The sequence below is a fragment of the Patella vulgata genome, chromosome 6 (genome assembly GCF_932274485.2).
Source record: "Patella vulgata chromosome 6, xgPatVulg1.2, whole genome shotgun sequence".
Classification (NCBI taxonomy): Eukaryota; Metazoa; Mollusca; class Gastropoda; family Patellidae; genus Patella; species Patella vulgata.
Genome location: NC_065884.2, coordinates 60118900 through 60144971, shown reverse-complemented (window position 1 = coordinate 60144971; position 26072 = coordinate 60118900). Strand labels below are relative to the sequence as shown.

Genomic DNA, 26072 nt, shown 5'->3' with positions numbered 1-26072 from the left:
TTTCCTTCGCGATTTAACGATTAAATGGATAATCGAGACTATGTTGTTTATCGTACTGACTTTAGTAATGATGATCGAGGCTAGGCGGAAATTTCAACCGCTTAAATTGCCTTTACATTATCTAGCCTTGATCATCATTACTAAAGTCAGTACGATAAACAGCATAGTCTCGATTATCCATTTCATTCAAATTGATCCACTATGAACCGAGAACTGTTCAGTTTACCGCGTGCAAACCTTACACATATTACTGTTCGATTTACCCTTAATGTTCGGTTTACCATGTGAAAACATTCAACATACTACTGCTCGATTTACAATGTGCAAACATTAATCAAATATCTGTTCAATTTACCATCTGTTAATGTTTAACACATTACTGTTCGGTTTACCACGTCAAAACACGGAACATAATATTTCCATTTACCATGTGAAAACATTGAACATATTATTGGTCGATGTACCATGTGAAAACATTGAACATATTACTGGTCGATGTACCATGTGAAAACATTGAACATATTACTGGTCGATATACCATGTGAAAACATTGAACATATTACTGGTCGATGTACCATGTGAAAACAATGAACATAAATTTATTACGTTCAATTTTCAATGGGTTGTATCTTTGAAGGGCATTTAGTGAACGGGATATATAATAAAATGACAACTTTATGGATAACATTCAATAGGGTTATAAACTGCAACGTTTCAATGAGGATACTCTCACCGTTATCAAGCAATGATACAATCAAACATGTTAAAGAAGGTTATATACAAGTGGATAACAATAAACTAATTAAGAGTTAAATCAGAAGCCATTAAGTTAAACCTCATACCTATGAACTATTATTAATATTAATCTATAAGAAACCCTTAAAGGGAGGGAAATATACAATTAAACTAAAACAACCGTTGATACTAATAAACCCTTAAGGTTTAGCGGAAACATGCGCAGTCAAGTTTTAATGTTAATAATAATAAAGATGACACTTTATGGGTTTTAAGGGGAGTCACGATCAGACGGACTCGGCATCTAAACACTATTCCACCAAAAACAGACACCAAACCTACAGAGTGGGATAGTGGAGTAAGGGGAGGTCACAATAAGACGTGCCTGGCACCTAAACACAAACCCCACAAAGATGACATCTACCAAACTAGCAGGATAGTGGAGTAAGGGGAGTTACGGTCAGACGAACTCGGCACCTATACACTATTCCGCAAATAAAACTGATACCAAACCCAGAGAGTGGGATAGTGGAGTAAGGGGAGGTCACGATAAGACGGGCCTGGCATCTAAACACTAACCCCAAACGATGACATCTACCAATCCAGAAGCAGACGAGATCATCAACCAAACGATATGTTTTATATTAAATAAAGGGAAGAACTTCCCACTAAACCAAATCCATGGCCTAAGGCCAAATGGAAAAATTGCAAAGCATATTCTAAAAAACAGGAATCAGCTTCGCCTCTCCTATGTCTTGTCTGCGATATCACTTATGTAGAAGCAGACGTTAAACACCAAGAACTAACTAACTAAAGATGACACTTTATGGGTTTTATTTGTTTATTTTCTGTGGACAATATCAATGTCTGTTCTCCTTTTTGGTCGATGCTTATATTTCAATTGGTTCCACCAAGGAAAGAAACACTGACTTCATAGTCATTGGTTAATAATTCGATATACCAATAATCCGGAAAAACCACTGAAATTAGCAGACGTGTCATTAAATACAATAAATGAAATAGGGTTTAACGTTCTCCACGAACTGGGCTAATGAAAGCAAGTTATGTGAGTCATTTTACGTGCATGTCGATATGATAGTTTTGTGTGTTGACGGTATTAATTTTTAAGCCGGGCTTGTGTCGTTCTGTGAGGCGATAAAAGTATTGGAAACTATAATTAAACTGCTCTACGGGCTTATGTCGTCTGCGATCAGAGAAAATACCAGGTCGCCAACGTCACTGTATCTGTTCAAGTAACTTTATCCATGGTGGTTTTCATACTTCGTGGTTTTATAAGGTAATCCACTTGATATTGTGTTTCACGGCCGCTGAACTCACGACTGCCTATTAAACTAGCGGCGAACTATCGATGTTTTATCAGAACCCTACCGGGTCTGTGTGTGTGTGTGTGTGGGGGGGGGGGGTCAATGTATCAATATTGATATAAGAGCGAGGCACCACTAGAAGACAGGTATTTGTTTCCACTGAACTGGCCTATAATGCATTCTATCAACATACATGGTGGCCCTTTCGTGATCACACACTCATATTTAATTATTTATCTTGTAAACTTACCGACATCTCCTGGCTCTGTTGTAACGTCAAACGAGAAACAACTCTCTTCACATCCAGCCTTGGGTGTAAATGCTATGGTACGAGAACCAGAGCCTTGTATATAAAACATATTCGCAATTCCAGTTTCCTATATAATAATAAAATCTTTTTAGAAAAGGAAGCTTACAACCACAGGAGCCAAGTCGCCAGAGTAGCCAATAAAGCTTTTCGAATTGTCGGATGTATACATTACATAGGAAGTAGAAGCAGAAGCAAAGACATTGAGGCGTTGACAAGATTCTACAGTATAATGAAAAGCAATTTTCTAAAAAAAAATAAAACTGAGCAAGGTCAATAACTCGAAGCTATATAAGTTGATATAAAGATTATATAAAGTGAGGAAGAAAAATAAAAATGGACGCTGTTAACATAAATTATTATGATTATTATAAAGGTTATTCTTTCTAATCTGATCAATGCACAATGTACCGGGTTATATAATATATCGTTCCCAAGATCCTGCACAGCGTGGAAGGGAAATAACTCTAGGATAAATAGATAGATTATGCCTCTTCGCCTAACTAGAAATGCATTGATACTTCGTATAAGGGCGCCAAACAATATACAACCACATTTCAATACGGTTATCGAATAAAGATTGGACGACTACTGTATTTTTTTTCTTAATGAATAACTGATAGATCGTGCACTGTCAAGGGCTAACATAACAAGTCAGGATGTATTTTAAAAAAAAACGCGTTTTAGAGCAAACATAACGAAAATTACTCTTACAGCAAATAAACAAGTAGTCAAAATATTTTTCAAACAATCGATGCTAAGTTACGTTTATGACAGTGCCGTCCTGAATCACAAGGCCTTAAACCTTTGTTCCTTGGGACCTCGGAGGTCAAAATGTCCAATTTTCGGTTTTGCACTTGGGAACTTCAACAGGATGTCAGCGTAAAATATAAAAACTAATGAGAAATCAGTTCTAATTAATAATCGGAACTTTTAAAACTTATCTGTATGGGGTCTTAGCACCGTACCTTTACATTGCAGTGTCGAAAAAGATCTTGCATAACAGGAACAAAACACCTCGAAACCCGTTTCAAAAATACGTAAAAACTGTCTAATCGTAATCTCTCTGATTTAGTTTGTACAACGATTGCTATATTCATAATGAAACTAGACGGCCGAAAAACAATTGAGTAGTTTCATGGTTGGATTCCAGCCTGCAGGCCGCGTGGTTTTGTCTTTAGTTTTTATATTTTACGCTGACTTGTATTGCGTTAAATCTTCTAGTGCAAAAACGGATAATTTGACTCTTTGACCTCCGGGGTCAAAAATAACAAAGGTGAACTTAGCAAATTTACATTTTTGTTGAAAGTGTGATTAGTTTCGATCATTTTCAGCATGTTTTCAGGATACAAGAATGGTTGAGTATTCACTGTCAGTTTAAATGACTTCATTTGACTTTTGACCCCAAATATCTCGAAAAACGCCCAAACGGCGGACCCATTTAATGGACGCCCTGCGCCGCACGGGGCCTCCAGACTACCTCTTAAAGACTACCCTAGCCATGTGTCACCCGTGCACTTCATGTTGTGTACTGTTTTACATATAAACCGGTAAAACATTAAACTACAAACATGGTTTTAAAAAACTTATAAAGATCACATGATGTTCTTTAAGCGTCCCGTCTGATGTAGTCTCGGCACACGCCCGATAAAATTCTGGCTTGTGATACGGACAGTTCTTTTGCAGCTTACCCTAAGTTAGCGAGGCACACTTTTTCCTTGGTTGTCCAACTGCAGATATGCCACCCTTATGTCCCCTGAAGGGGAAGGGGCGAAGGGTGTGTACCATATTTGGATTTTGAGGTTACTGACCGAATCTAATCGCACGGTACCTAATTCAGATAGAACCTCCACACTCGTTAAGGCGCTGCCTCCTGCAATTACACTATTCTATCTATGTCTACTCAATAGTGTTCTACGTTATGATTAGTCTCTATTGATTTGACGTCGCCATCAACACCAGAGCTTAAAAAAATCAGTGCTATGTTTGATTATATTATAACAATAGTTCTTTTACAGTAAAATACAAATTCACACAATATTATCAGCTATGTGAACTGATGAAGTGAAAAGTGGTATATTTTGCACATTTAAGATAAGGTCCCAGCGTACCCTTTAACAGGGGGTGGCATTTGCTGCAGTGGAAACTGACTTTTCAGATTGTGTACATCTAAACTTTGTGAGGGCATTTTGATTATTAAACTTCCTGTTGGATATACATTTAACTTCTACTTACCAATGATACGCCATCAGCTCCTGGCCCAGATATATATAGATGTTTTTCTATGAGAACCTCCACATTTTTAGATATAACACTCGGTCTTGGGAATAGCCCCTTTAGTAACTTACTGGTTGCCATTCTACGACTTGACCTATAACATAAAAACAAGATTAAATTGAGTCCAGTTGGTGATGTTAAAAATTGTAATCAGCCATGTTAATTGGCTAATTTTGAAATATGTTTGAGTATTTCTAGCAGATCACATCCTCGGTATATCCAGTGGTCTTATTCCGTTTCACTCGATTATACCCCAGGTTCATCCATGGGAACACGTATTCAAATTATCTGCCCTTGATGATTGTGCTATTTTTATCGACCAATACGCTTGATGGCATATAAGACTTGCCACTGCCTGTTTTGACTGATACATAAAAAAAATTCATTCCAATCACAAAGATGCTTTAGGACATCTTGTTGTTTGCATGTCACTTTTTTATATTAAATTTCTTTCAAACTTTCTCATAATCGAGCGAACAAACCGTCATATTGTTGAGAGCGTAAACAATAAGCCTAAGTCTCGATTGTAAACGTTTTTTGATTGGCTCGTAGAACCAAGCTACCTACGATCAAGGGCAGATAATTGGAATACGTAAATAGTTGAGTAGAGTTGAGTATAGTGGAGAAGAACGGAATGAGACCACTGGGGATACCGAGGATGAGCAGATCACTGAACTAGTACGTCCCCAGTTAGAATCCATGAATAGGTCGACACCAATCTTCATTTGTTAGAGGTAGGGCATGTTGAACTCACAAGAAAAGTGTGCCTGGTCGTTTGGAAAGGACAAAAACATAGGTAGGTCCATCCATGTATACATTGCCCTGCACGTAAAAGAGCCCTTGACAGTTGAAAATGAAGGAAGAGTAGGTGGAACCGCAGCTGTCCACCTCGAAGTGTCCATGTACCCATAAAAATAATAATCATATTTGTCTCACAATCGCCGACATATTGCGTTGACACGACATTAAACCACATTCCATGTGGTTATCTATTCTGGATTTTCATTGAGATAACGCTGTTGGATACATGAAATTAAATCAAATGAAATTAACATCTTATTTTTCTGCACCGACTCGGCTAAGGAAGACGGGCATTTGCCATACAGTATGCTATCGGGGACGATTTGAACGAACAATGGTGCCCCGGCCTTCTCTTATATCGAATTCTAGCTGTCATTAGTTCCTTTACGTGCATGCCAATGCGTACACGGACCACGGTATTTAGGGAACGAACCCGGCACCTGCTGTTTAGCGAGCCAGCGTCTAACCCACAGAGTCACCACTGCCCCCGCCCCCCATGTTGGACACAACTCAATATAATATATATTTTTTGTGTATTGTTTTGTCTAAAGTTATTTCAGTAAATTATGACATACCACTGGATGTGAAAGTCTTCTTCAGCATATATGTCCTCCAATGTACCTGGTTGATTTAAATCATTGAGCGATTTCATCCAATCAACTGAGGATTGTTGGAGGACCAATGAGGAATCCTGTAACACTTCCTCTTTATTTATTAAATTCACTATATCCATAAAACTAATAATGCGTTTCTGCAGACCCTGCAAATAACAATATATGGCTGATGAAACATAACACCTTGGAACAGGACAGAAGACCTGCTAATGGATAACGTATAGTCGTCCGAATGGGACGGTAAACCGAGGTCCTGTGTACATATTGGCGTGCACGTAAAAAAAGCCCTTGGTAGCTGGAATTCTAAATAAGTATAGGCCGTAGCGCAGCTGTCCGGACAAAATTTCCCCCCATAGCGAGAGAGCGAGAAATGGGGTTTAACGTCCACTCGACACAAACCAGGTCATTTCGGGACTAACATATGGTTCAATTTTATTTCCATAATTCGCTTATGCGTAGGGGTCTTTAGCAGTGGGAGGAAACCGGAGGACCCGGAGAAAACCCACGAAGTTGGACAGACGACCCTACTCCTTGTCACGTACAACCGGGGATTCGAAACCACGCCAGTTGACTCAATGACAGACTTTATGATACGCACGTGCTAACCATTCAGCCATCCAACCCCCCCCCCCCCCCCCATAGCACTTTGTATGGTGTTTACACGTCTTCATTAGGCCAGTCGGAGAAGAACAGTGGGACGTTAAACCCCATTTCATTTAATTCCTTTTCAATTTCAGCTTGCACTCCGTTTTCGCCCTGCATTCTTTTTATTGTATTGTTAATCAAACATTGCAACATATAATAATGAAATCTGACAAGAAGTAACATGATTATGATTGTAAGAAAAACATCTAGGAAACTTTGGTTTTAATTAAGTGAGAGTGATGAAATTCTGAGTATAGATTCATTATATCATTACCATGACTAAGTTTGATGATGAGAATTTTCTGTTTAGGCGAAGGATTGATAAGCAATTTGATTGGTCAAGACTTTGGAACATAACAACTCTACTTTTAATTGAGGTAGAATATTTAAACTTGATGTTGATGTTCATTAGGTGAATGGCTTGACTGAGTTCAATGATTAACATTTCGAGCAAAAGCTAAACAGATCTAAGTAATTTCATTGGTCGATGCTTTGAGACAAGATAACTTGATTCTATCTGATAGAGAGTAGTGTAACTTAGTGTATAGTTGATAATCAATTTGATTACTCAATACTTTTGAAAAAAATAAATGTGCGATTAAATAATATGTGTCATATATTTATTTTGGGATTTCGGCGGGGGACATCAGCCTCACTGTTAGCTTGTTTCTGGTTCCTCTGTTTTCTTCCCACTGATAAAGGTCCCTACGCTCAGGAGAATTATTGAAATATTGAAATGACCTATTTTGTGTCGGGCGTACGTCAAACCCAATTATATCTCTTTCTCTACAAAATGACTTACCCTGAATAAAACAGGTTCGGAAAAGATGTCCTCTGTTAATTCGTTCTCGTTTTTTAATTTGGTTATACGCACTGAATCGATTCCTTCACACCGTAAACAATCAACTTCCTCTTCTTCATATTCGTAGTAAGGATTTTCAATCAGACATTCTTGATTGTGGTATGCTACATAGAAACAAAAATAAAACATTAAATATGCCTAATACTTAATTAAAGGGACATTAGGTGAGATTAGATAAAGATCTGACAGTTCGTGCTATAATAGTCCAAAGATAGATAATGAAAACAGAATATGCTGAAAATTTGAGTCAAATTGCTTCAGTCTGAACCAGGATATTAGCAATTCATTTTTAGGCTAGCCTCGATCGTTATTACTAACGTTGGTACGATAATAAACAAAGTCTCGATTAATTATTTTTACGTTAAATTATCCATCAAAAAATATATTCCATTACACTGAATATCGCAGGTTAGCCATGACATCGAGAGTTGATTATGGTCTGGATAAGTTAATTAATGTCTAATTAATAATTTAGATAAAATTTAAGGCCTAAAGAAAGACTTGCAATAGGCATATTTAACTCTTGCATAATGCATGTTTAGGTGTGAATTAGAGACTATATCCAAACTGTAGGAAGACAATTTCCCGGTTTATAATCGTAGATTACTGTTAAATTTCGAAATACCGTCACAAATTAGCCTAGCTGTAACCTTTGACAAACACAAACACTGCCAGATGTATTAGGGTAATGTACCTTTATAACATTTGTTCATGAAAACCAGTGGCGGGGCCCCTTACTAAGTTATAATTAGGATATATATTTTTTTAAAATATAAAACAATCCCCACCCCCCCCCCCCCCCCCCCCGCACCTATAAAAAAATATATGTAAACTTCTGAGTAAAAAGAAATTCTTTACAAATGGCACACCAAACCATACAATGCACGACTCGGGTATTGATCCTAAATTTTCATTGTGTCTTAAATATATTTTCACAGCAAGATCACAACATCAATATTGATTGAAATGAACAAATATTGAGGTTTACAACTGTGTATTTCATTTCGTGTCATTGCTTTCGTACAGTGAACGGCTGTCATCCACCACACGTGAAGTAAAGCAATGTGTACATGCCTTATATATGTTGCGTATATATCGACCAACAATCACACTCCAGTTAATACCTATGTGTTCATATTGTGTTAAAATATTGACATTTATACGAAAGCATATACAAATATATACAACAGCTGTATATCGACACACCATAAAACCTTTAATATACATTATCCACGAATCATTACATACCAATAAGAAAAACGTCATGCCAGGTTACAATACTATAAAGTTTTAAAGGGAATAACTTTTCAACTATGAAGCTATTGGTGGTCTCGGACTAGTACCCCCCCCCCCCCTACACCCACTATTGACATCAGTATTAAATCTATGATATTTCTTGACCTGAAGACTCCTACTCGCAAGCGCATTATTGAAATAAAATTGAACCATGTATTAGTCCCGAAATGACATAGTTTGTGTCGGGTGGACGTTAAACCCCATTTCTCTTTCTCTATCTAATGTATGTCTGTTTACTTCTACTTAATGTCTGTGGATATCATTTAAGAGATTGTTAATTGTTCGCAAACTACAATATTATGAATGTTAAATCTCATAACCGTCCACAAATTGTTCAATTCTATTCAGTGTTTACAAATACCATAATGAATTTAGAATATGTTAAAGCGTCACACTGTCCCGAAATTGACATCAGACTGACACACGATAGAGTAAATGTTCAAATTCGGCTCTGATCGTAAAAACATTGGCCCATTCGTGAGAGCATTGTACAAGCTCCTGTGGAGTTTCTCAGGCTCCGGCAGCAAACTTCTTGAGCGCTTGCAAAATCTTGCGAAGTTTTATTTTCCATTGTGTCCTTCACAAGGCCATCGTGAGAGCATCCTGTCAAATCGTGTCATCTTCGTGTGATCATCGGTGCCATTGGGCATGCATATACGCCCAAATTTTCATGTCGACGTATATTGTCGTCGCCGCTGTCCATCCGGACGTCCGTCCACAACTTGTTTGTAGACACTCTACAGGTTACAATTTTTATCTGTTTTTGGCGAAACGATCTCGGTATCTTTCGATATCTGATTGTACGAAAAAACGTGGTTTTAGCGTGTTGTCTCTCTGGAGGTCTCAATTTTTATCAATTTTGTGAAATGTTTAGTGCTGGAACTGGATGATATTGAAGTCTCGGTGCGCTAATTTTAGCAATAGGAATCACTTGCAAACTACAATAATGGAATATCAGCCCAAAAATGGTCCCGTTCGGATAAGTAATTACCAAGAATTGTGGAATTGAAATTTTATCGATCTATACAGTCCGCTCTGCAATAAGCCAGCCGATATTCGGTTGTCCGCGAAAATATATTAATAGGCCGGTTTTAAATCCGATTGAATCCACGCCGGAACATTATCTTCTATAGCGTTGATATATTGAATTTAAGTGTGTGGGGGGGGGGGGGGGGGGGGTGAGGGAGAGAGAGAGAGAGGGGGGTCCACTCGGCACAAACTAGCTCATTTCGGGACTAACATATCATATGGTTCAATTTTATTTCAATAAATTACTTGGGCGTAGGGGTCTTTAGCAGTGGTAGGAGACCGGAGGTTGGACAGGCGACCCACGCGCTAACCTTTGGGCCATCCCCCCCACCCCTTTTGATTTTCTATGCTTAATTAAATAGTAAATAATCAATCTGAGTATATGCCAGCTTTGATTAAGCCGTGAGCAACTTGATAGTCTTTTAAATTTAGTTTTGGTTTGTTATACAGATATATAATACAGCTGTTGTATATACAAAGGATATTTGATCAAAATATCAATAAAATATTGGCTAAAAACCACAGTCTATACATAACAGTACACATTTAATAACTCGTAACATGGACACCGATTGATCGGTAATATTAACATTGACAACTGGAGAAAATATCTTTGATATCCAGACGGTGTAACAGCACAGTTTTGTTTGTTCTGTTGGGTTTATTTATTTATTTATTGTTTTTGAGGGGGGGGGGGGTTGGGGGGGGGGGGGTCAATAGTAATAAAATATTGACATGTTAGCCTACCCACATGTAGTTTATACATGGGTATATTGGGATTATCATTGTCTTGAGCTTTGCTCAATATTCCATTTAAAGTAACCTATATATTATAGTTAAATTCTATAGGTATTGTCATATACATGTATATGGGGATCACGTGGCTAAGTGGGTAAGACGCTCGCTAGCCTGGAGGTCGGGTGTTCGATCCCCGCATTGGCCGAGAAAGTTCATCCAGATTTTCCGGCGTGGTTCCCCCTTGTCAGTAATGCAGGACGGGGGGCCTGACAAAGACAGTTGTCTAGTCCTTCGGATGAGACGAAAAACCGAGGTCCCGTGTATACATTGGAATGCACGTAAGAGTAGGCGATAGTGCCGCTACCCGGGCAGACTTTCCCTCATAGCACACTATATGGCGTATGCACGTCTTCATTAGCCCAGCATAGGAGCAGAACAGTAGGACGTTAAACCCCATTTCATTTAATGTGTACATGTATAGTCAAACCGAGTCATATAGAAACAATAACCCTTCGTCACTTCGTATAATGTGGCCAAAATAATGCGAGTCGGAGATATATTCTAGAAGTTCATTATTAGTGATTACCATCGCCGAATCGAGAAAGGCTATTCAAAATGAAATAATTTATTTGACGAATTTGATTGAGTAAAAAGTTGGCTTTCTAACTTGGAGGTCTCGGGTTCGCTCTCGGTGTTGATCGAGAAGGTTCCTTGGGATTTTCCGGCGCGGTTTCCCTTTGTCAGTGGTCCGGAAGAACAGCTGTCTAGTCGTTCAGATGGGCGCAAAACCGAGGTCTCATGTACACATTGGCGTACAAGTATATAAAAGAACCCTTGGCAGCTGGAATTATATATATTCGATATAAGAATAGGTCATAGCGTCGCTTTTTGACAAAGTTTCCGTCATAGCCCTCTGCATGGCGTATGCCAGTCTTCATTAGTCCAGTGGGATCACGTGGCTAAGTGGGTAAGGCGCTGGCTCGCTAGCCTGGAGATCGGGTGTTCGATCCCTGCATTGGCCGAGAAAGTTCATCTCGACTTTCCGGCGTGGTTTCCCCTTGTCAGTGATGCAGAACGGAGGGCCTGACAAGGACATCTGCCTAGTCGTTCGGATGGGACGAAAAACCGAGCTCCCGTGTACACATTGGCGTGCACGTAAAAGATCCCTTGGCAGTTGGAATTCGATATAAGAGTAGGCCGTAGCGCCGCTGCCCGGGCAAAATTTCCCACATAGCACACTATATGGCGTATGCCCGTCTTCAATTAGCCCAGGTTAGGTGCAGAAGAGTAGGACGTTAAACCCCATTTCATTTCATTTCATTAGTCCAGTCGGTGCAGAAGAGTAGATCATTAAACCCCATTTCATTTCATGTGTAGTACAAGTAATACGAGTCGGCGATATTTTCTACTAGTCCATTATAGCCGATTATCATCCCCGAAGTGAGACAGGCTATTCAAAATGAAATAATCTATTAGACACTTTCCGGCTAAATCTTGATCATCAACAGTAAATATGGGTGTTATTTCTTAGTAATAGGGCATTTCGGTGTGACAGCAATGAAGTTAATAATTCGTACAATGACGTCAATTGGTATGTAATAATTGAATTGTGGAAGGAGAAAGAGACGCAAAACCCCTCTAAGCATAGAAAACTGTCCTCACTTAGGACTCGTCCGTGTAAAAGTTATACTTACAGCTAATGTTGTATTTTTCATGAAGTGGTAAAGCAGCCAGCCTCGCCGCTCTCATAATGTAATAATCATAAGGTTGTGAAACTTTGTCAACAATATTAGATAAATATTCTATCTTGGTTACCATTACTGCAATTCCTGATATGACAATAACGAAAGCCAACCATACTCGAAAAGCAAGCCGGATTTTGCTCCATTTGTTTTTTAACTTTAATTTCTTAGCGATCTCTTCGGTGGTAGCGACGGTTAATTTCTTTTTAAAGGCAGAAGTAATGCAAGAACTAATTTCCACACTTGTCAGACCCCACTGCTCGCCTAATTGGCGTAATTCTGTAACGTCCCGTTGCACTTGATTTAGAACCGCACTGCTGTCGTCACCCATCTTAGATTTTATTTGTGGCTCTATAATGAGTTATCCCCCTTTATGAATAATGCAACAGGTGGTTCCATTAATACACAAGTTACAATTTTATGGTACACAATTGGCGTTTGTTATTTAAATTACATTATTATCAATATCACTTTACAAGAAGTTATTACTATAGTTTTCAATAATTTGTTTGGTTTTTTTTTTTGGTTTTTTTTACATTTATTAATTTAATTAGCTAAATATTGTTTTACGTGTATATAATTGTCCTACCATAATTCTTATTTTATCATTGCCTGATAAAGATTAGAAAAACCTCGTGCAGTAATAAACAGTGTATTCCCAGTTCATTTACTAATTATGATCAACGAAACAATTTGGTTTCTAGACATCTCAAGATTCATTTCAGATTGTTTTAAAATATGGATGGCAAACCTGAAAATGTAAATATGGACATAGTCTTTTTTACGTTTTATTTTATATTATTCATAACTTTTTGTATATATTTCCTGTATCATAGGAGGGAGGTAATATAAGCCAAGCCTGTACCTCAATCCTTTTCTGAGTATATTGTTTTTAAAAAAAAATCCTTTGTTCCGCAACCATAGTAATTGAGAACATACCGTTAACAGATATCGAATATTATTGGAAACACTTCCGTAATATCGACAAAAAAAATAGTAACATATATTGTTGAGCCCTGAATTTTAAAAGTGTTTTAAAAAGACATATATCAACAGAAAAAAACTTTAACATGTTTGCCAGGCTTTGGTGTAGGGACAATAACATTGCAAAACAATATACAAAGCATTATAATGCAGTTAAACATCCACTAGGTCAGAAACCCTACGTACTTGACTCAATCACAGACCTTGTGATCTAGCGCGCACGCGTTAAACCTTTGTAATACATTCCCCCGTATGACAAGCTGAAAGCTGAACAAATCCCAATGGAAGTTTTTAAAACCCCACAAAGACTCAAGTTTACATGTGGGACAGCCATATGCAAACGCTAGAAATACAGGCCATGAAAATGGATGCCAGTTCATGATTCGTTTTATACTATAAGTCGTAAAATAGGGAAATTAATTTATAATGTAAGAGTGGGAGCGGGGGGTATAAAATGTGATACGAATTATACCGACATCACTTTATAATAACCGGTAATTGCTCTATTTACAATTTCATTCCAACTGAAGACACGCGAATTTCGAAACAGTGGTCGGGCGTATTCACTGGTAACTAAGTATGGAAGCGTATTGGGGTCAAAACCGCGATATTAATTGTTGCGATGATTAAACCCGAGTTAATTTTATCATTTTATCAACGCATTGTGTTGTTTTTTATGACGACACACAACATGGGGCGTTGATTCAATTAACTCAGTAAAAATTACCTTTTCGGGGTTAAAATCATTTCATAGATAACATAATATTACTTTATTAATACCGTGAAACCTTTCTTGCTTTTGGCCCCTACACGCTTCCATGCCCGAGCATTACCAGACTCTAGTAATCTAGAGGTCATCCAAAGAGAATCGTTTCCAAACGAGAACAACCCTATTGAGTTTTAAAATGTTTGGATCTTATATTTCGAACGGGTTTTGCGAATTTAATGTTCCCGTAGGAGTGCCGGGTTATTTAATTTCATGTCTTTGCTTTAGTACTGTGAACAGGTGTTATCCACCGCGCGTGAAGTTAAGCAGCGTGTACATTCATTTTATGTTGCGTCTGCATAGATCGATCGACGACCACACAGCTAGAGGGTCTGGCAAGGGACAACGTATAGTCTTTCGGATAGTACGAAACACCGAGGTCCTGTGTATTGGCATAGATATAAAAGAACCATTGGCAACTGGAATTCGAAATAAGAGTAGGCCACAGTAACACTATCCGGGCAAACTTTCCCGCATAGCACAGTATGACGTATGCCCGTCTTCATTAGTCCAGTAGGAGCAGCACAATAGGACGTTAAACCCCATTTCATTTCATTTCGACAATCGCAGTCCAGCAATATGTATGTGTTCATGTTGATTAAACAATATCAAGAATAAGCCACCATTCTGAATTTAGCCCCCTAGCGGGATTAGTCGTCCCTTTTATGACCAAGCTCAATAGACTCAATGGGTCAAATTCTTATAGAAACCATCTTCCAATCGAAGTCCAGAGAATCTGTCACATATTTCACCCACAAAATAACCAGAAAATGACTCATGCCGGCCATCGTGAATATTTAAATTTCCCCAAGGGCGCCATCATCCGGATTCCGGATCTACACATACTGAAGATATATAATCCATCAAAAAATATTAGGTGGACTATATTTCTAGGTTTGTCGACCTGCTGTCGGACTAAGATCTAAAAAGTTTGGCGATCCAAGGAGACTCCCAATATCTAGCAGGTCGCGTATAATCGCGGTTCAAATTTGATGAAATTACTTCAACCAGTAACCGGAACCCACAAACCTGGTAACTAAACGATATCGATACGACCAGTACGCTCTCAACACGACCAAGGAGATCCAAGAAGGTCTTAACGCGACCCTGATGCGATGCAACAAGACAAGGAGATGTTTACCTTTTGAATACCCAGACACGATATTAAACCACAAGCCTATTTCCGATCATTTTGTACCATTCTGCTGAGGTCGTGATGGATCTGGACACGATCTGTACAGTATCTGGACTGAAGCGAGGTTGTCGTGTTCGGCCCGTGATTAGGTCGAGTAGGTCTTATCAGTCGTTGCAGAAAATTAAGGCGTTAAACCCTATTTCATTTCATTTCTTCATTTCGAGTGTAGTACAAATGCTGTGGTTCGGTGATATACTAGTCCATTATTACTGATTATGATCGCCGAAGTTGGAAAGGTTATTTTATACCCTCATCAGACCTAGGTGGCGTCCTTATTGCGCTGCTACGGCGACGGAAAATGGTCTTAGAGCGCGTCAACATCGCCATATGCGTGGTAAAAGCTTGGTGTAAAAGCCAGATGTCGTGCTATGGTCTCCATGGTCGCAAATGATCGCCGAGTCACGGCGTTTGTTTTGAGCATGTTCAAAGCAAACGCCAAGGTTGTGCGATCTGGCCTGGAAAGCTGTGAGAACCCGACTTTTTTACAAGTTGGTAATTTTTTGGGATATTTTCTTGCGTTGTGTTCACGTTTGCCGGCGACCTTGTGTATTTTCTGGTCCCCGTACGGTCGCAGCAGCGCAGTAAGGACGCCACCCGGGTCTGACGGAGGCATAACAAAAACTAATTTATTTGATCCTCAAAAGTAAATATCGATAGGACATTTCGTTATAACATCCATGAAGATAATAATTTGTACAATGACACCAAGTGACGTGTAAAAAATTAAATTGTTGTAAAAAATTAAGAACTTTCTAAAGACTGAAAACTGTCCTCACTTGGGTCGCAACGCATATAATAATGTACACGTAATATCATTGTAGAGAAACTGATTCACATTCAATCGTTCCTGTTTTTAATGTAATTTCTAATCAGTTATGTTGGGCGAAGTACACGAAGAGCCCAAATTGAAATGCAGTTTTTGGCGTATGGTTATTCCAGTCTCCTGTGGGGTATGTTTAGCCTCTTTCATCGAGTCGCTTCATAAAATATGGCATGCGATTCGTGTGCCAATTGTAAATTTTCAATTTTTCTTAAATATTGGAGATCAGAAGCCCACCTTTTCACGGTAAGATAACTACATCAATGTGGATTTAAATTGATCAATAAGTCGTGTTTGCAATGTCGAAGACTGTGGGTGTTACCGAGTTAGATATTTGTCTCCTTTAAGTTATACTTACGGCTTATGTTGTATTTTTCATGAAGTGGTAGAGAAGCCAGCCTTACCACTCTCATAATGCAATATCTATAAGGTTGTAAAACTCTCTCAGCAATACCAGATAGATACCCTGTCTTGATAACCATTACTGTAAATCCAAAATTGAGAATAGCGAACGCTATCAATACTCGGAAAGCAAATCCGATTTTGCTACATTTGTTTTTTAAGTTTAATTTCTTAGCAATGTTTTCATTCGTAACGATGGTTAGTTTCTTTTTAAAGGCGTAACTAATGCAAGAATTAATTTCCAGATTTGTCAGACCCCACTGCTCGCCTAATTGGCGTAATTCTGTAACGTCCCTTCGCACTTGATTTAGAACCGAATCGTCGTCGTCACCCATCTTAGGTTTTATTCGTGGCTCTCTAATGCGTATGCAATAACGCAACAGGTGGCCCCATTAACACACATTAAGTCACATTTTTATGGAATAAAATTGCCGTTTATTACTAAAGTTATATTACTATCATCATCACTTTACAGGTTGCTATTGTTATGGTTTTCCATAATATTTTTTTTTTGTACATTTATTAATTTAATTAACAAAATATGTTTTACGTGTATATAATGTCCCGCCAGATTTCTTATTTTGTCATTGCCTGATAAAGACTAGAAATAAACAGTAATTTTATTCCACAGAATTGTGACCTGTATATTCCCAGTTCATTTACTAATTATGATCAACGAAACAGTTTGGTCTTTTTAACCCACAAGGACCATCACATACCTCTGATACGCAATAATAGTAATTGAGAACATTGTTGACAGATATCGAAAATAAGACCTGCCAACAGCTTATTGGAATCACTTCCGTAGTATGGCAAAAACTTAGCAAAACAGAATGCTCAGTCCTTAATTGTAATGGTATTCCTAGATTAAGACAGTCGAACAAACGCCGGAAGTTTGATAAAATTATAGTATGTTTGTCAGTTTTCGGTGCAGGGACAATAACTCTGCAAACAAAAATACGAGGCAGTGTTTAGAGGCGGGGCAGCCATACACAACAGGATGTTCGGTTCGCTAACCTGCGGTTCCATGTTCACTCCCTGTGCTTTGACCGGAAATGAACATCGGGATTTTCTGGCGTGATTCCCCCACGTCATTGGTGGATTGCGGAGGGCCTGGACTCGTGTGCACATTGACGAGCACGTAAAAGAACAGTTGTTATTCCATTACCGACTATTCCTTTTTCATTTTTTTTTCAAGTCTAGCGTGCGACCAAATCACCGATTTATGAACAGGGCGCCATTAGTGAGCATTCCCTGTCGCTTAGCTTTGATAGCTTCACTCAACTGTCTTAGTAGATCAGCATGATCTCTTCCATTGATAGTCTGCCCTTTTTCGAGATTTATCAATCAGTACAATCCCAAAATACTGCCGCCATATCCATTAAAGCCGAAGTAACCTACTGGTCTTTTTGGGGAGCTGGCGACTTTGGATGCTTTCATTGTTCAGTCCGAATTGTGAATTCTGGTTGAAAGTGGTGAATCTCATGCATGGTTACATTAGGGCCCCAAATATATCACGGTCTGCTTACAAAAAGTGCAGATTTTAACGGGACGTCACGAATTTGACACGTTTTTGATCCGCTGTCAACCCTCTCAGGTCATGTACCCGGAAAATATTTTCTTGAATGGTTGCTGTTTGTGGCTTTCAAGGGCGCGGGTAAACATCAAGGCTATCTCTGCCACGATTAAATTCCAGACCTCTTCTTTACTGTGAAAAGGCAAGAGGTGTCATCTCCGAAAGTGGAGACCACGTCGGCATGTATCTGTGGTGGGGCTTGTCCTTTCAGCTGCAGATACTTGATAACTGCCCTAAAGCTCGTTTTGTCCATTTCTGGTGATTTCAATGGGTGTGTTCACCAAATGATCTGGTACGAAGACAATAATAACACCACAATGCAGTTTGTATTCCTATGATTCATTCAATGGTTGTACTTTTTTGTCAAAAGTTTGTTTCAACCCAGTTGATCTATCCTTTTCAGACTTAGATCTTTTCGAAATGGAACATAATGACATTGCTTCAGAAAAGCAATATCTTAACAAAAACGTCCACATTTAAACCTAAATAACAATACACAACATGGCGCCATGACTCAATTAACTTTTCAGGGTTAAAATCATCTCAAGGATGACAAATTACCTGAAGACATACAGTTATATTTAATACATATTGCGTTATTCATGAATAATATAGTAACTTGGCTAAATGTTTTGTATCAAGTTAACCGCTTCTGAATGTCACTAAAACAATGCCAGTTGGAAGGCAATTAATGAATGATTATTAGCCAGAAGTACTCCCCTTATCGTTTTCTCGGTTATTGTTGCACAAGAGCGATGAGCACAAGGCTGTATGGTGTCCGGAAGGACTTTGAGAAGCCTACGAAAAGACACCACGATTTGCCCCCCCCCCCAACCACACACACACATACATTCCACCAGTTAAGGCGACTCACTATGGATTGAATTCGTGACCATGAATTCAGCAGCAACAATGGTGTTATGAAATGCTATTTTTCGTTACACAGTATGTTTACAAAGAATACGTCTGAGATTTCAAGTTCAAGAATCTCAATGGGTTCAGTTTCTTACTAGAACATCTCTCAACTGTTCAAAGGACACTGCGGAACACACACCTATCGAAAGTAGAACTCACTACATCTCAATATAACAAGGGTCGAAAGTCAGGACCGCTTGCCTCAAAAACAAAGATTCGTGACACTCGAAGGAACTGATTTTGGATATTTCTAAACGAAAAAACACAAATTGATTTATAGGTTACTTTATTGAATACAATATTGAGGATTTAGAGTGTATGATTTTATAGTAAATAGGCATATATATTAGATATATTTCTAAACGTTTTTTTTTATATAAACAATATTTTTATTCAGGATGTCTGAATGGGATTGGGGAACAGGCTTAGCCTATGTAAAACCTCTCTCCCTAGATAATATACATACATAGTATTACAAACAAAGGAACAAAATGGGTGTATATACACAGTTAAAATGACAAACACATACATATATAAGTGTAAATACATGAGATGGATGGGAATGTACAATATATACTATATGATATGTTACATTGTTAGGTAAATTTAAAATTAATATTGTAAATTAAATAACTAGTAAGCAAGATTAAAATATGTTTGACATATCAATAAACTTGTGGACTTGGTGAAAAATATTGTTTACATCGATACAGTGGGTTGAGGGCCCGAACAGAAGACAGTTAATGTTTTTGAGAACGTATTGTAGTTTGTCTATGGTTTCCTTTCGTGCATTTGAATATAATAGCATTGCAAGAGGTAGTGATCAGGAGCTTCAAAAATGTGACCACAGAGGCATGCGGGCTGTCAGCAACATGTCTGAGGTATTTGTGGTCCTGTAGGTCAGAACATCGGAGTCTAAGTTTACTATGGATTATCTGGAGTTTCCTCTGACCGTTATAGTGAAAAGATGGAATTTTTATATCTGATTTGGAGAGAAATACATGGTATGAAAGATAGCTTAACCTTTCCAGTAGATAGATAATTTATTCTGAAATAATATCGTAGTGAAACAGAAATGGATCTTGCATTCTCAAAATGGCTTCGTGTGTTCTACAGGATATAACCTATACCAGTAAATATCGATTTGAATGTACGCGTATTATTTTGCCGATTTAAATGTGTGCCTATAAATATACAAATTAAAATGTGGATGTATTCATATACAGATTTAAGATGTGGGCGTATTATTGGACTGACGTCACTGTTGGTGTATTAATATACAGATTCCAATTTGGATTTATAATTATACAGGTTTAAATATGGGTTTATCATTATACCGATCTAAATATAGCCTGCATTGGTTGTCAGTTACCTATCGGATCAAGGCACTACATAATCAAGCACCAGACTATATCAAAGAGATGATCACAAAATACAATCCAAATCGAAATCTTCGATCAACTTCACTCAATCTTTTTGCAGAAAAACGCTCAAAAGTGAAACGTAGTGGAGATCGAGCCTACCAGAAACCATTAGATCAACCAAGTCCCTAGACATTTTAAAAGCAATTTAAAAACTCATTTCTACAACCAAGTTTATCAGTAATGACATGCATATATTATAATTTGACATATGTCAGGTAATGTGATATCATGATTGTAAAGCGCTTAAAGCATCTTAGGACGATTAGGCCCTGTATAAATTATTAGATTAAAATATTATACAGATTAAGATGTGGGTGTATTATTATACAGATCTAAATGTATATATTTAAATGTAGACGTACTATTAAACGCTGTATACATTATTAGATTACAATATTATACAGATTACAATATTATACAGATTAAAATGTAGGAGAGTGGTTATACTGATTTAAGTGGTAATATACAGCTGTAAATGTGGGCGTTTTATTACACAAATTTTAACATGTGCGTATTATTAAAGTGATTTAAATGTGGGCGTATTAATAACAAAATTTAAATCTGAGTGTATTATTATACAGATCTAAATGTATACATTTAAATGTAGACGTAGCATTAAAACGAGTCGAAACGAAATATAATTGTAATCAGAATACGCAAACAAGATGTTGTTCAAAACAACAATAATTAGTGAATTTGATTAATTAAATTACTTGAATTCCACTTCCTCAGTGCTGGGTTGTTTTTTATCTTGTTTTGAATCATTGCTTGCCTTCGGTGATTCAGTGCTACTCAAAGGGAGTTGTTTACCACACAGACCAAGCCACATGTTAGCAACTCGTCGATTTACCATGTAAGACAGAAAGATAAAAATACCTTGACCATAGTTTAAAATTGTGGATAATACGCTCAAGATATCATGTAAGAAAACGTTTGATAAAATATCGACCGTCCAGAAGATGCCGGTAAGTGTCGATAGTTTTATGTATACCATGGTATGGTGTCGATCTTTACCAACAAGTCTGGCATTATTAGAGGTCTTATTTATCGATATTATTGTTAGTGATAGGAAAATGAAGTTACAAATAATAACCAAAGCAAGCGGCAAGATAAAGGTTACTCCCACTAAAAGAGGCGTGTCTAAGTAACATTTCCTCCTACCATAACCAGGAGTGCCGTAAATCATCGACGACGATGAAATCACCATAGCAACAATAATCAAGGGTAGGCCATTAGCATATAATGTATATTTAATAAATCGTTTGGCAGAACTTGGTATTCTCGACACCGATGCTAATCGGAAAACAGAAAACATGTGAAACGAACAAACATTCATCCAAAAGACAACGCACAACCATGAATAATGAATTAGTATACCAAATATTTTACAAATAATATCATTGGTCGACTGAAAGCTTCCGATCAGCAAAATCAGTTGCGCTAGAAATAAACATACAACGAGCGCCATATTGTTTTTTGTTGCTGATGTCCTCAGAATCGAGAACGTGCAATATGTCAGAAATGTTAGAAATAGAGAAAGTAATGACAGGACCAAAAAGCTTATTTGTAAAATGGTCAATGCATGCTCAAAAAGACCCCGAGGTTTGACATCAGTATTTTCCTGATCCAAATATAGCTGCCATTTATCATTGATTGTCTGTATACAGACCGTTACGCGATTTTCCTGATCCATGTTATACTCCCCTTTATTTAATGTTAAACTCGTGTTGTATAATGTTAAACTGCCATTCAGTTCGTCTTCAAATTCCAAATAGTCTTGTACAATATGCGGACAGATATAGTGATCACTCAGTTCAACAATACGTTGATCAAACGGGGCTGGGGTTTCTTTTTGGCAGCAGGCTAATAAAACATCATCAGAAACGATCTCATGTGACGTTTTCCAGAATTGTGACAAAATCGAATCATCTGTTACTTGTTGACCAAATTTCCAATTATCTTTAATGAAAGATAAAATTTTTGTTAGGTTTCTGAATTGCGATTCTTCTAAGAAAAAGTATACATGGATAAAGGCATTATTTGAATAATCTAGAATTCCAACATATGTTACATAATTGGTAATTCTTAATGTCTGCAAATCCTCTTTTATTTTATTTGCTAGAAGATCCATTTGTGCCTTGTAGAACACGTCGTCTATTGTAAACAGGATATGGTACACTGTCCTAAGATCGTTTTGTATGGGAAGACATTCACCATCTTGTAGTTGGAGCTGTGGTGAACACACAATATGATAGCACCGTCTCTGAAAGTTTAACAAAACTTTAATCAACACTTTGTCTGGTGCAGTGCATGCATTGAGAAAGGCGCTATGTCAACTAACCAGGTGTTGGCCGCGAAATATCCCTGTTGTCCCCTACACCTTCCCTTGTATAAGACAAATGATCTAGTCATTTGGGTGGGACGAACATCCGACGCCCCGCCCCGTCTACACGTTGGCATCCACGTGACCGTTGGAACTCGTTCCCTTTCATTTCAATTCAAGGGCAGACGCAGAATAGGAGAGAGGGCTGTCAATTAATACACGCGTGTTTATAATGAAAGTGTTACTAAACGAAATGTTTAGTAGAAAAATCGGTCAAAAAGTAGGAGAAAGTGGAAGAAATTATAGCGGACGCCTGGTAATATTCTACAAAACGAGTTATATTTTTCAATGTAGTAGACCCCAAATGCAACACACAACATGTACCTTCCCGCCCTAGATACGCTAATGTTTATACATACCTGATACGGATGAAACCATTCCACTGACGAATTGCACATTCCAGCCACTCTTGAACTATAGAAACGAACAAATGTATCAGGGTATGATACGTCTGTTAAACCGATGATACCAGTATCTGGAACCATTACTGATGGGGGAAATGTTAGTCCAAGGTCGAATCCATTGCAAATATAACAGAAAATATTTTTAAAAGTTCCTAATCCCTTGGGCTCAATTGGACCATAGTGTTGTTTACAGTTTGTTTCTAGTATTTTTGATGTATTTATTTTGCATGTTTGAATCATAAACCGATTACATTTTCTTGTTTTAGTTTTCATCTGTTGATTAAATGAAGACTGCTTTATGTATATTTCCTTTTCACATGAAAACAATTCTAGTACACGGCTGCTCAATTGCATGTTGATCATGTTCCCTTGTCTCATAGCCAAGTGCCATTCCTTATAATTATTCTCATAATTACAAATTGCACAGTATTTATTCAAATACGTTATTCCACTTTGTGCTGTCACGGGCAGCATACTACAACCACTAGATGGCATTTTGCACAATTCTGGTATTCTCATATCATAATAATTCTCCGCACATGACATCTTTGTGAAAACGCTTTTTTCCATTTTTGTCTGATTAATTGTATCTATGCACTGAAATTTGTCTTGTACAGGTCGGGTATGTGTCACAAGAGTGCAGCAATCACCGTTCACATGACATGACTCATCACAATAACAAGGCTGACACTCAAAACCGTTGCGACGCATTAGACCCATGTTTAGCTTTTCTATGGGTATATTCGTTTGCTCGATACATTGTTGATTACATTCTATTAGTTGGACAACTGGAAAGTATTGGAAAAGCTCATCGGGCGTCCATTCTGAAAGGTCTGTATGCGTTAGTGTTACAATATCGGTCTTTATTTTTATCTCTTCTACTCCTTTGAATGCTTTGATCCGAAAAAAGTAGTCAAACTTTTTATCGACGGTTGTAGTGTGGTTGTTTTGATCATATGCGGTAACTGAAAAACTTTTATCGGGTTCAGCTCCATTGGTTGTTACCTGCGAATAATCTAACCTTGACGAATCGGCTGCTAATGTTGGCAATACAAGACACAACAGTATAATTATTTGCATGCCTGTACCTCTCATTACGAACGGCATTCACCTAAAATAATAAATCATCTTATAAAGTATAACATGACAATAGTAATCTGCGTGATAACACCTTATGAGATAATCTAGTGAAATTGGTGTATACAAAATATCATACGCATATGGGTCACCAATTATTCCTTAGCTGCAGGGGACAAAGCTTTTTTTAACCTTTCTCTCCCTTTTCCATCGGATATTTTTCACTTTTAGGTGTAGATTCGACGAAAAGTGTTTTAATATACATTTGCTGCCAGGTTTTGGTGTATATACATGATTTTGAGGCGGAAGGGTACGAGAGTTAAGAGGTTGGTTAGGTTGAAATGTAGGGCAGAAAGTTGCATTTTTTGTGTCTCTGCTTCCAGTTTGTGTATCTCATATGGCCATACCATTGTAAAATTTTAATAGTGCCAGTTACTAACTCCTGGCTGGTATCGTTATCACGATGGTGATCGATTATAAGTTAATAACACCTGTATAGGAATATTATATAATCGAGTTATATGTAAAAATTGCGATATGTTGTGTAATCACTATAGGCACAATGTGATTACGGGGACACCTCACTTTCCCCACATCTATTGTTTAGAATCTAGATCCACCACGCCATGACTGATTAATCAACAAAGGGGGTTTAAAGTATAGTCTGTAATAAGTTTGTGACACTATAACAAAATGATTTAAATAATATTAGTGAAAAAGATTACATGTAAAAAAACTACATATAATACAGATTCTTGTATTATACCATTTCCAAAATTTAAATAATATACAAATTAATACATATATAATATAATAAATATATAATAAGTACAAATATATAATAAATATATTTGTGCTTCAGAGGAGCTATATATATCAACTGATAAGCTGTGATTAAATATCAGTAGTTTATTTTTTTTATTTATTTCAAATCAATTATTACATCAAAACAGATCACAATGTAAATATATTAGTAAAATGATTTCACCAAATTTTCCCAATCTACGGATAGTTGGACGTGTTCACCAGTAACAATAATTAGAGTGGGAAGTTTACACCAGTGATACTAATTAATTAGAATAGGCTATTATCTCCGTGATTAGCCGTGTGTTTCGTTTGCTCGTATTATGAAACTCAAAAGCCTGAAAATATTGATTTTGAAATTTGAAAAAAAATGTAGTCCCCATTATTTAATTTAAACTAATATTATATTCGTAAGTTTTAACATGCAACGCCAATCGAGCAATCTAAACACTTACACAGAATTTGGTTTAGTATCTACCCCGATTTGAATTATTATTTAATTGAATTTAGTTTATTCTATTTTAATTACAGTTTAATAGAATTTGTTTAATATCTACTCCCATCAATATAAATATAAATTTAGTATCTAACCTAATGTGTTTGGCATTTAATTTTGTTTAATTATAGTTAAGTATAATTTCTTTAGTATCCGTCCCTATTTTAATTTTAGTATCCGTCCCTATTTTAATTTTAGTTAAGTATAATTTGAGTCGTAACAACTTACCTTTCAGTCAATCAAACAACAGCCATAAACGAGTTGTTGGAAGTCAACGAACTGGAATGCAAAACATTCAAGCTAATATTCCCTTATTAATTCAGGATGACGCTAAAATATCAATCGCATATTATAGACAATTACACAGAATTGAGATAAAATTTGGAAAGGCATCATCACTATCACCGCTACCATTTCGTGAAATGATCAATAAATATTTTATTGGGTGTAAGTGG

At 37.3% G+C, this 26072-nt stretch overlaps 3 protein-coding genes across 4 annotated transcripts in view; 1 reads left to right on the top strand and 2 right to left on the bottom strand.

Moving 5' to 3' along the window:
* The window catches only part of LOC130013148 (xanthine dehydrogenase/oxidase-like), a 251682-nt gene extending 232323 nt beyond the window's left edge, over window positions 1-19359 (top strand). The window contains exon 7 of the mRNA XM_056101763.1: window positions 19336-19359. Within this exon, the coding sequence (XP_055957738.1) occupies window positions 19336-19359 (24 nt within the window). The remainder of the gene's footprint in view (window positions 1-19335) is intronic.
* LOC126824515 (uncharacterized) lies at window positions 1553-16877 on the bottom strand. 2 transcript variants are annotated; one of them, XM_050553757.1, is made up of 6 exons: window positions 16495-16877; window positions 7507-7670; window positions 6021-6205; window positions 4603-4738; window positions 2311-2437; window positions 1553-1715 (listed from the first exon to the last, which is right to left on the bottom strand). In XM_050553757.1, the coding sequence occupies exons 1-6, from the start codon at window positions 16871-16873 to the stop codon at window positions 1633-1635; spliced, it is 1074 nt and encodes a 357-aa protein (XP_050409714.1). In that variant the 5' UTR covers window positions 16874-16877; the 3' UTR covers window positions 1553-1632. The 2 variants fall into 2 exon arrangements, with proteins under 2 accessions (XP_050409714.1, XP_050409713.1); XM_050553756.1 differs by lacking the exon at window positions 16495-16877 and adding an exon at window positions 12324-12728.
* Window positions 19360-20903: 1544 nt separating the features above from the next.
* On the bottom strand, window positions 20904-23596 carry LOC126824508 (uncharacterized). Its single transcript, XM_050553742.1, has 2 exons — window positions 23196-23596; window positions 20904-22716 (listed from the first exon to the last, which is right to left on the bottom strand). The coding sequence occupies exons 1-2, from the start codon at window positions 23592-23594 to the stop codon at window positions 21163-21165; spliced, it is 1953 nt and encodes a 650-aa protein (XP_050409699.1). The 5' UTR covers window positions 23595-23596; the 3' UTR covers window positions 20904-21162.
* Window positions 23597-26072: the final 2476 nt, after the last annotated feature.

Bases quoted from the DNA above. Each gene is read 5' to 3' on its own strand.
- LOC126824515 (XM_050553757.1), bottom strand. From the start codon at position 16,873: ATGGGTGACGACGACGATTCGGTTCTAAATCAAGTGCGAAGGGACGTT. The intron at 4,739-6,020 runs GTATGTCATAAT...TTTATGTTATAG, and splicing joins GAAGACTTTCACATCCAGTG to GTCAAGTCGTAGAATGGCAA. The intron at 1,716-2,310 runs GTAAGTTTACAA...TGCTAATTTCAG, and splicing joins AACAGAGCCAGGAGATGTCG to TGGTTTTTCCGGATTATTGG.
- LOC126824508 (XM_050553742.1), bottom strand. From the start codon at position 23,594: ATGCAATTGAGCAGCCGTGTACTAGAATTGTTTTCATGTGAAAAGGAA. The intron at 22,717-23,195 runs GTATGTATAAAC...TTAAACTTTCAG, and splicing joins AATGGTTTCATCCGTATCAG to AGACGGTGCTATCATATTGT.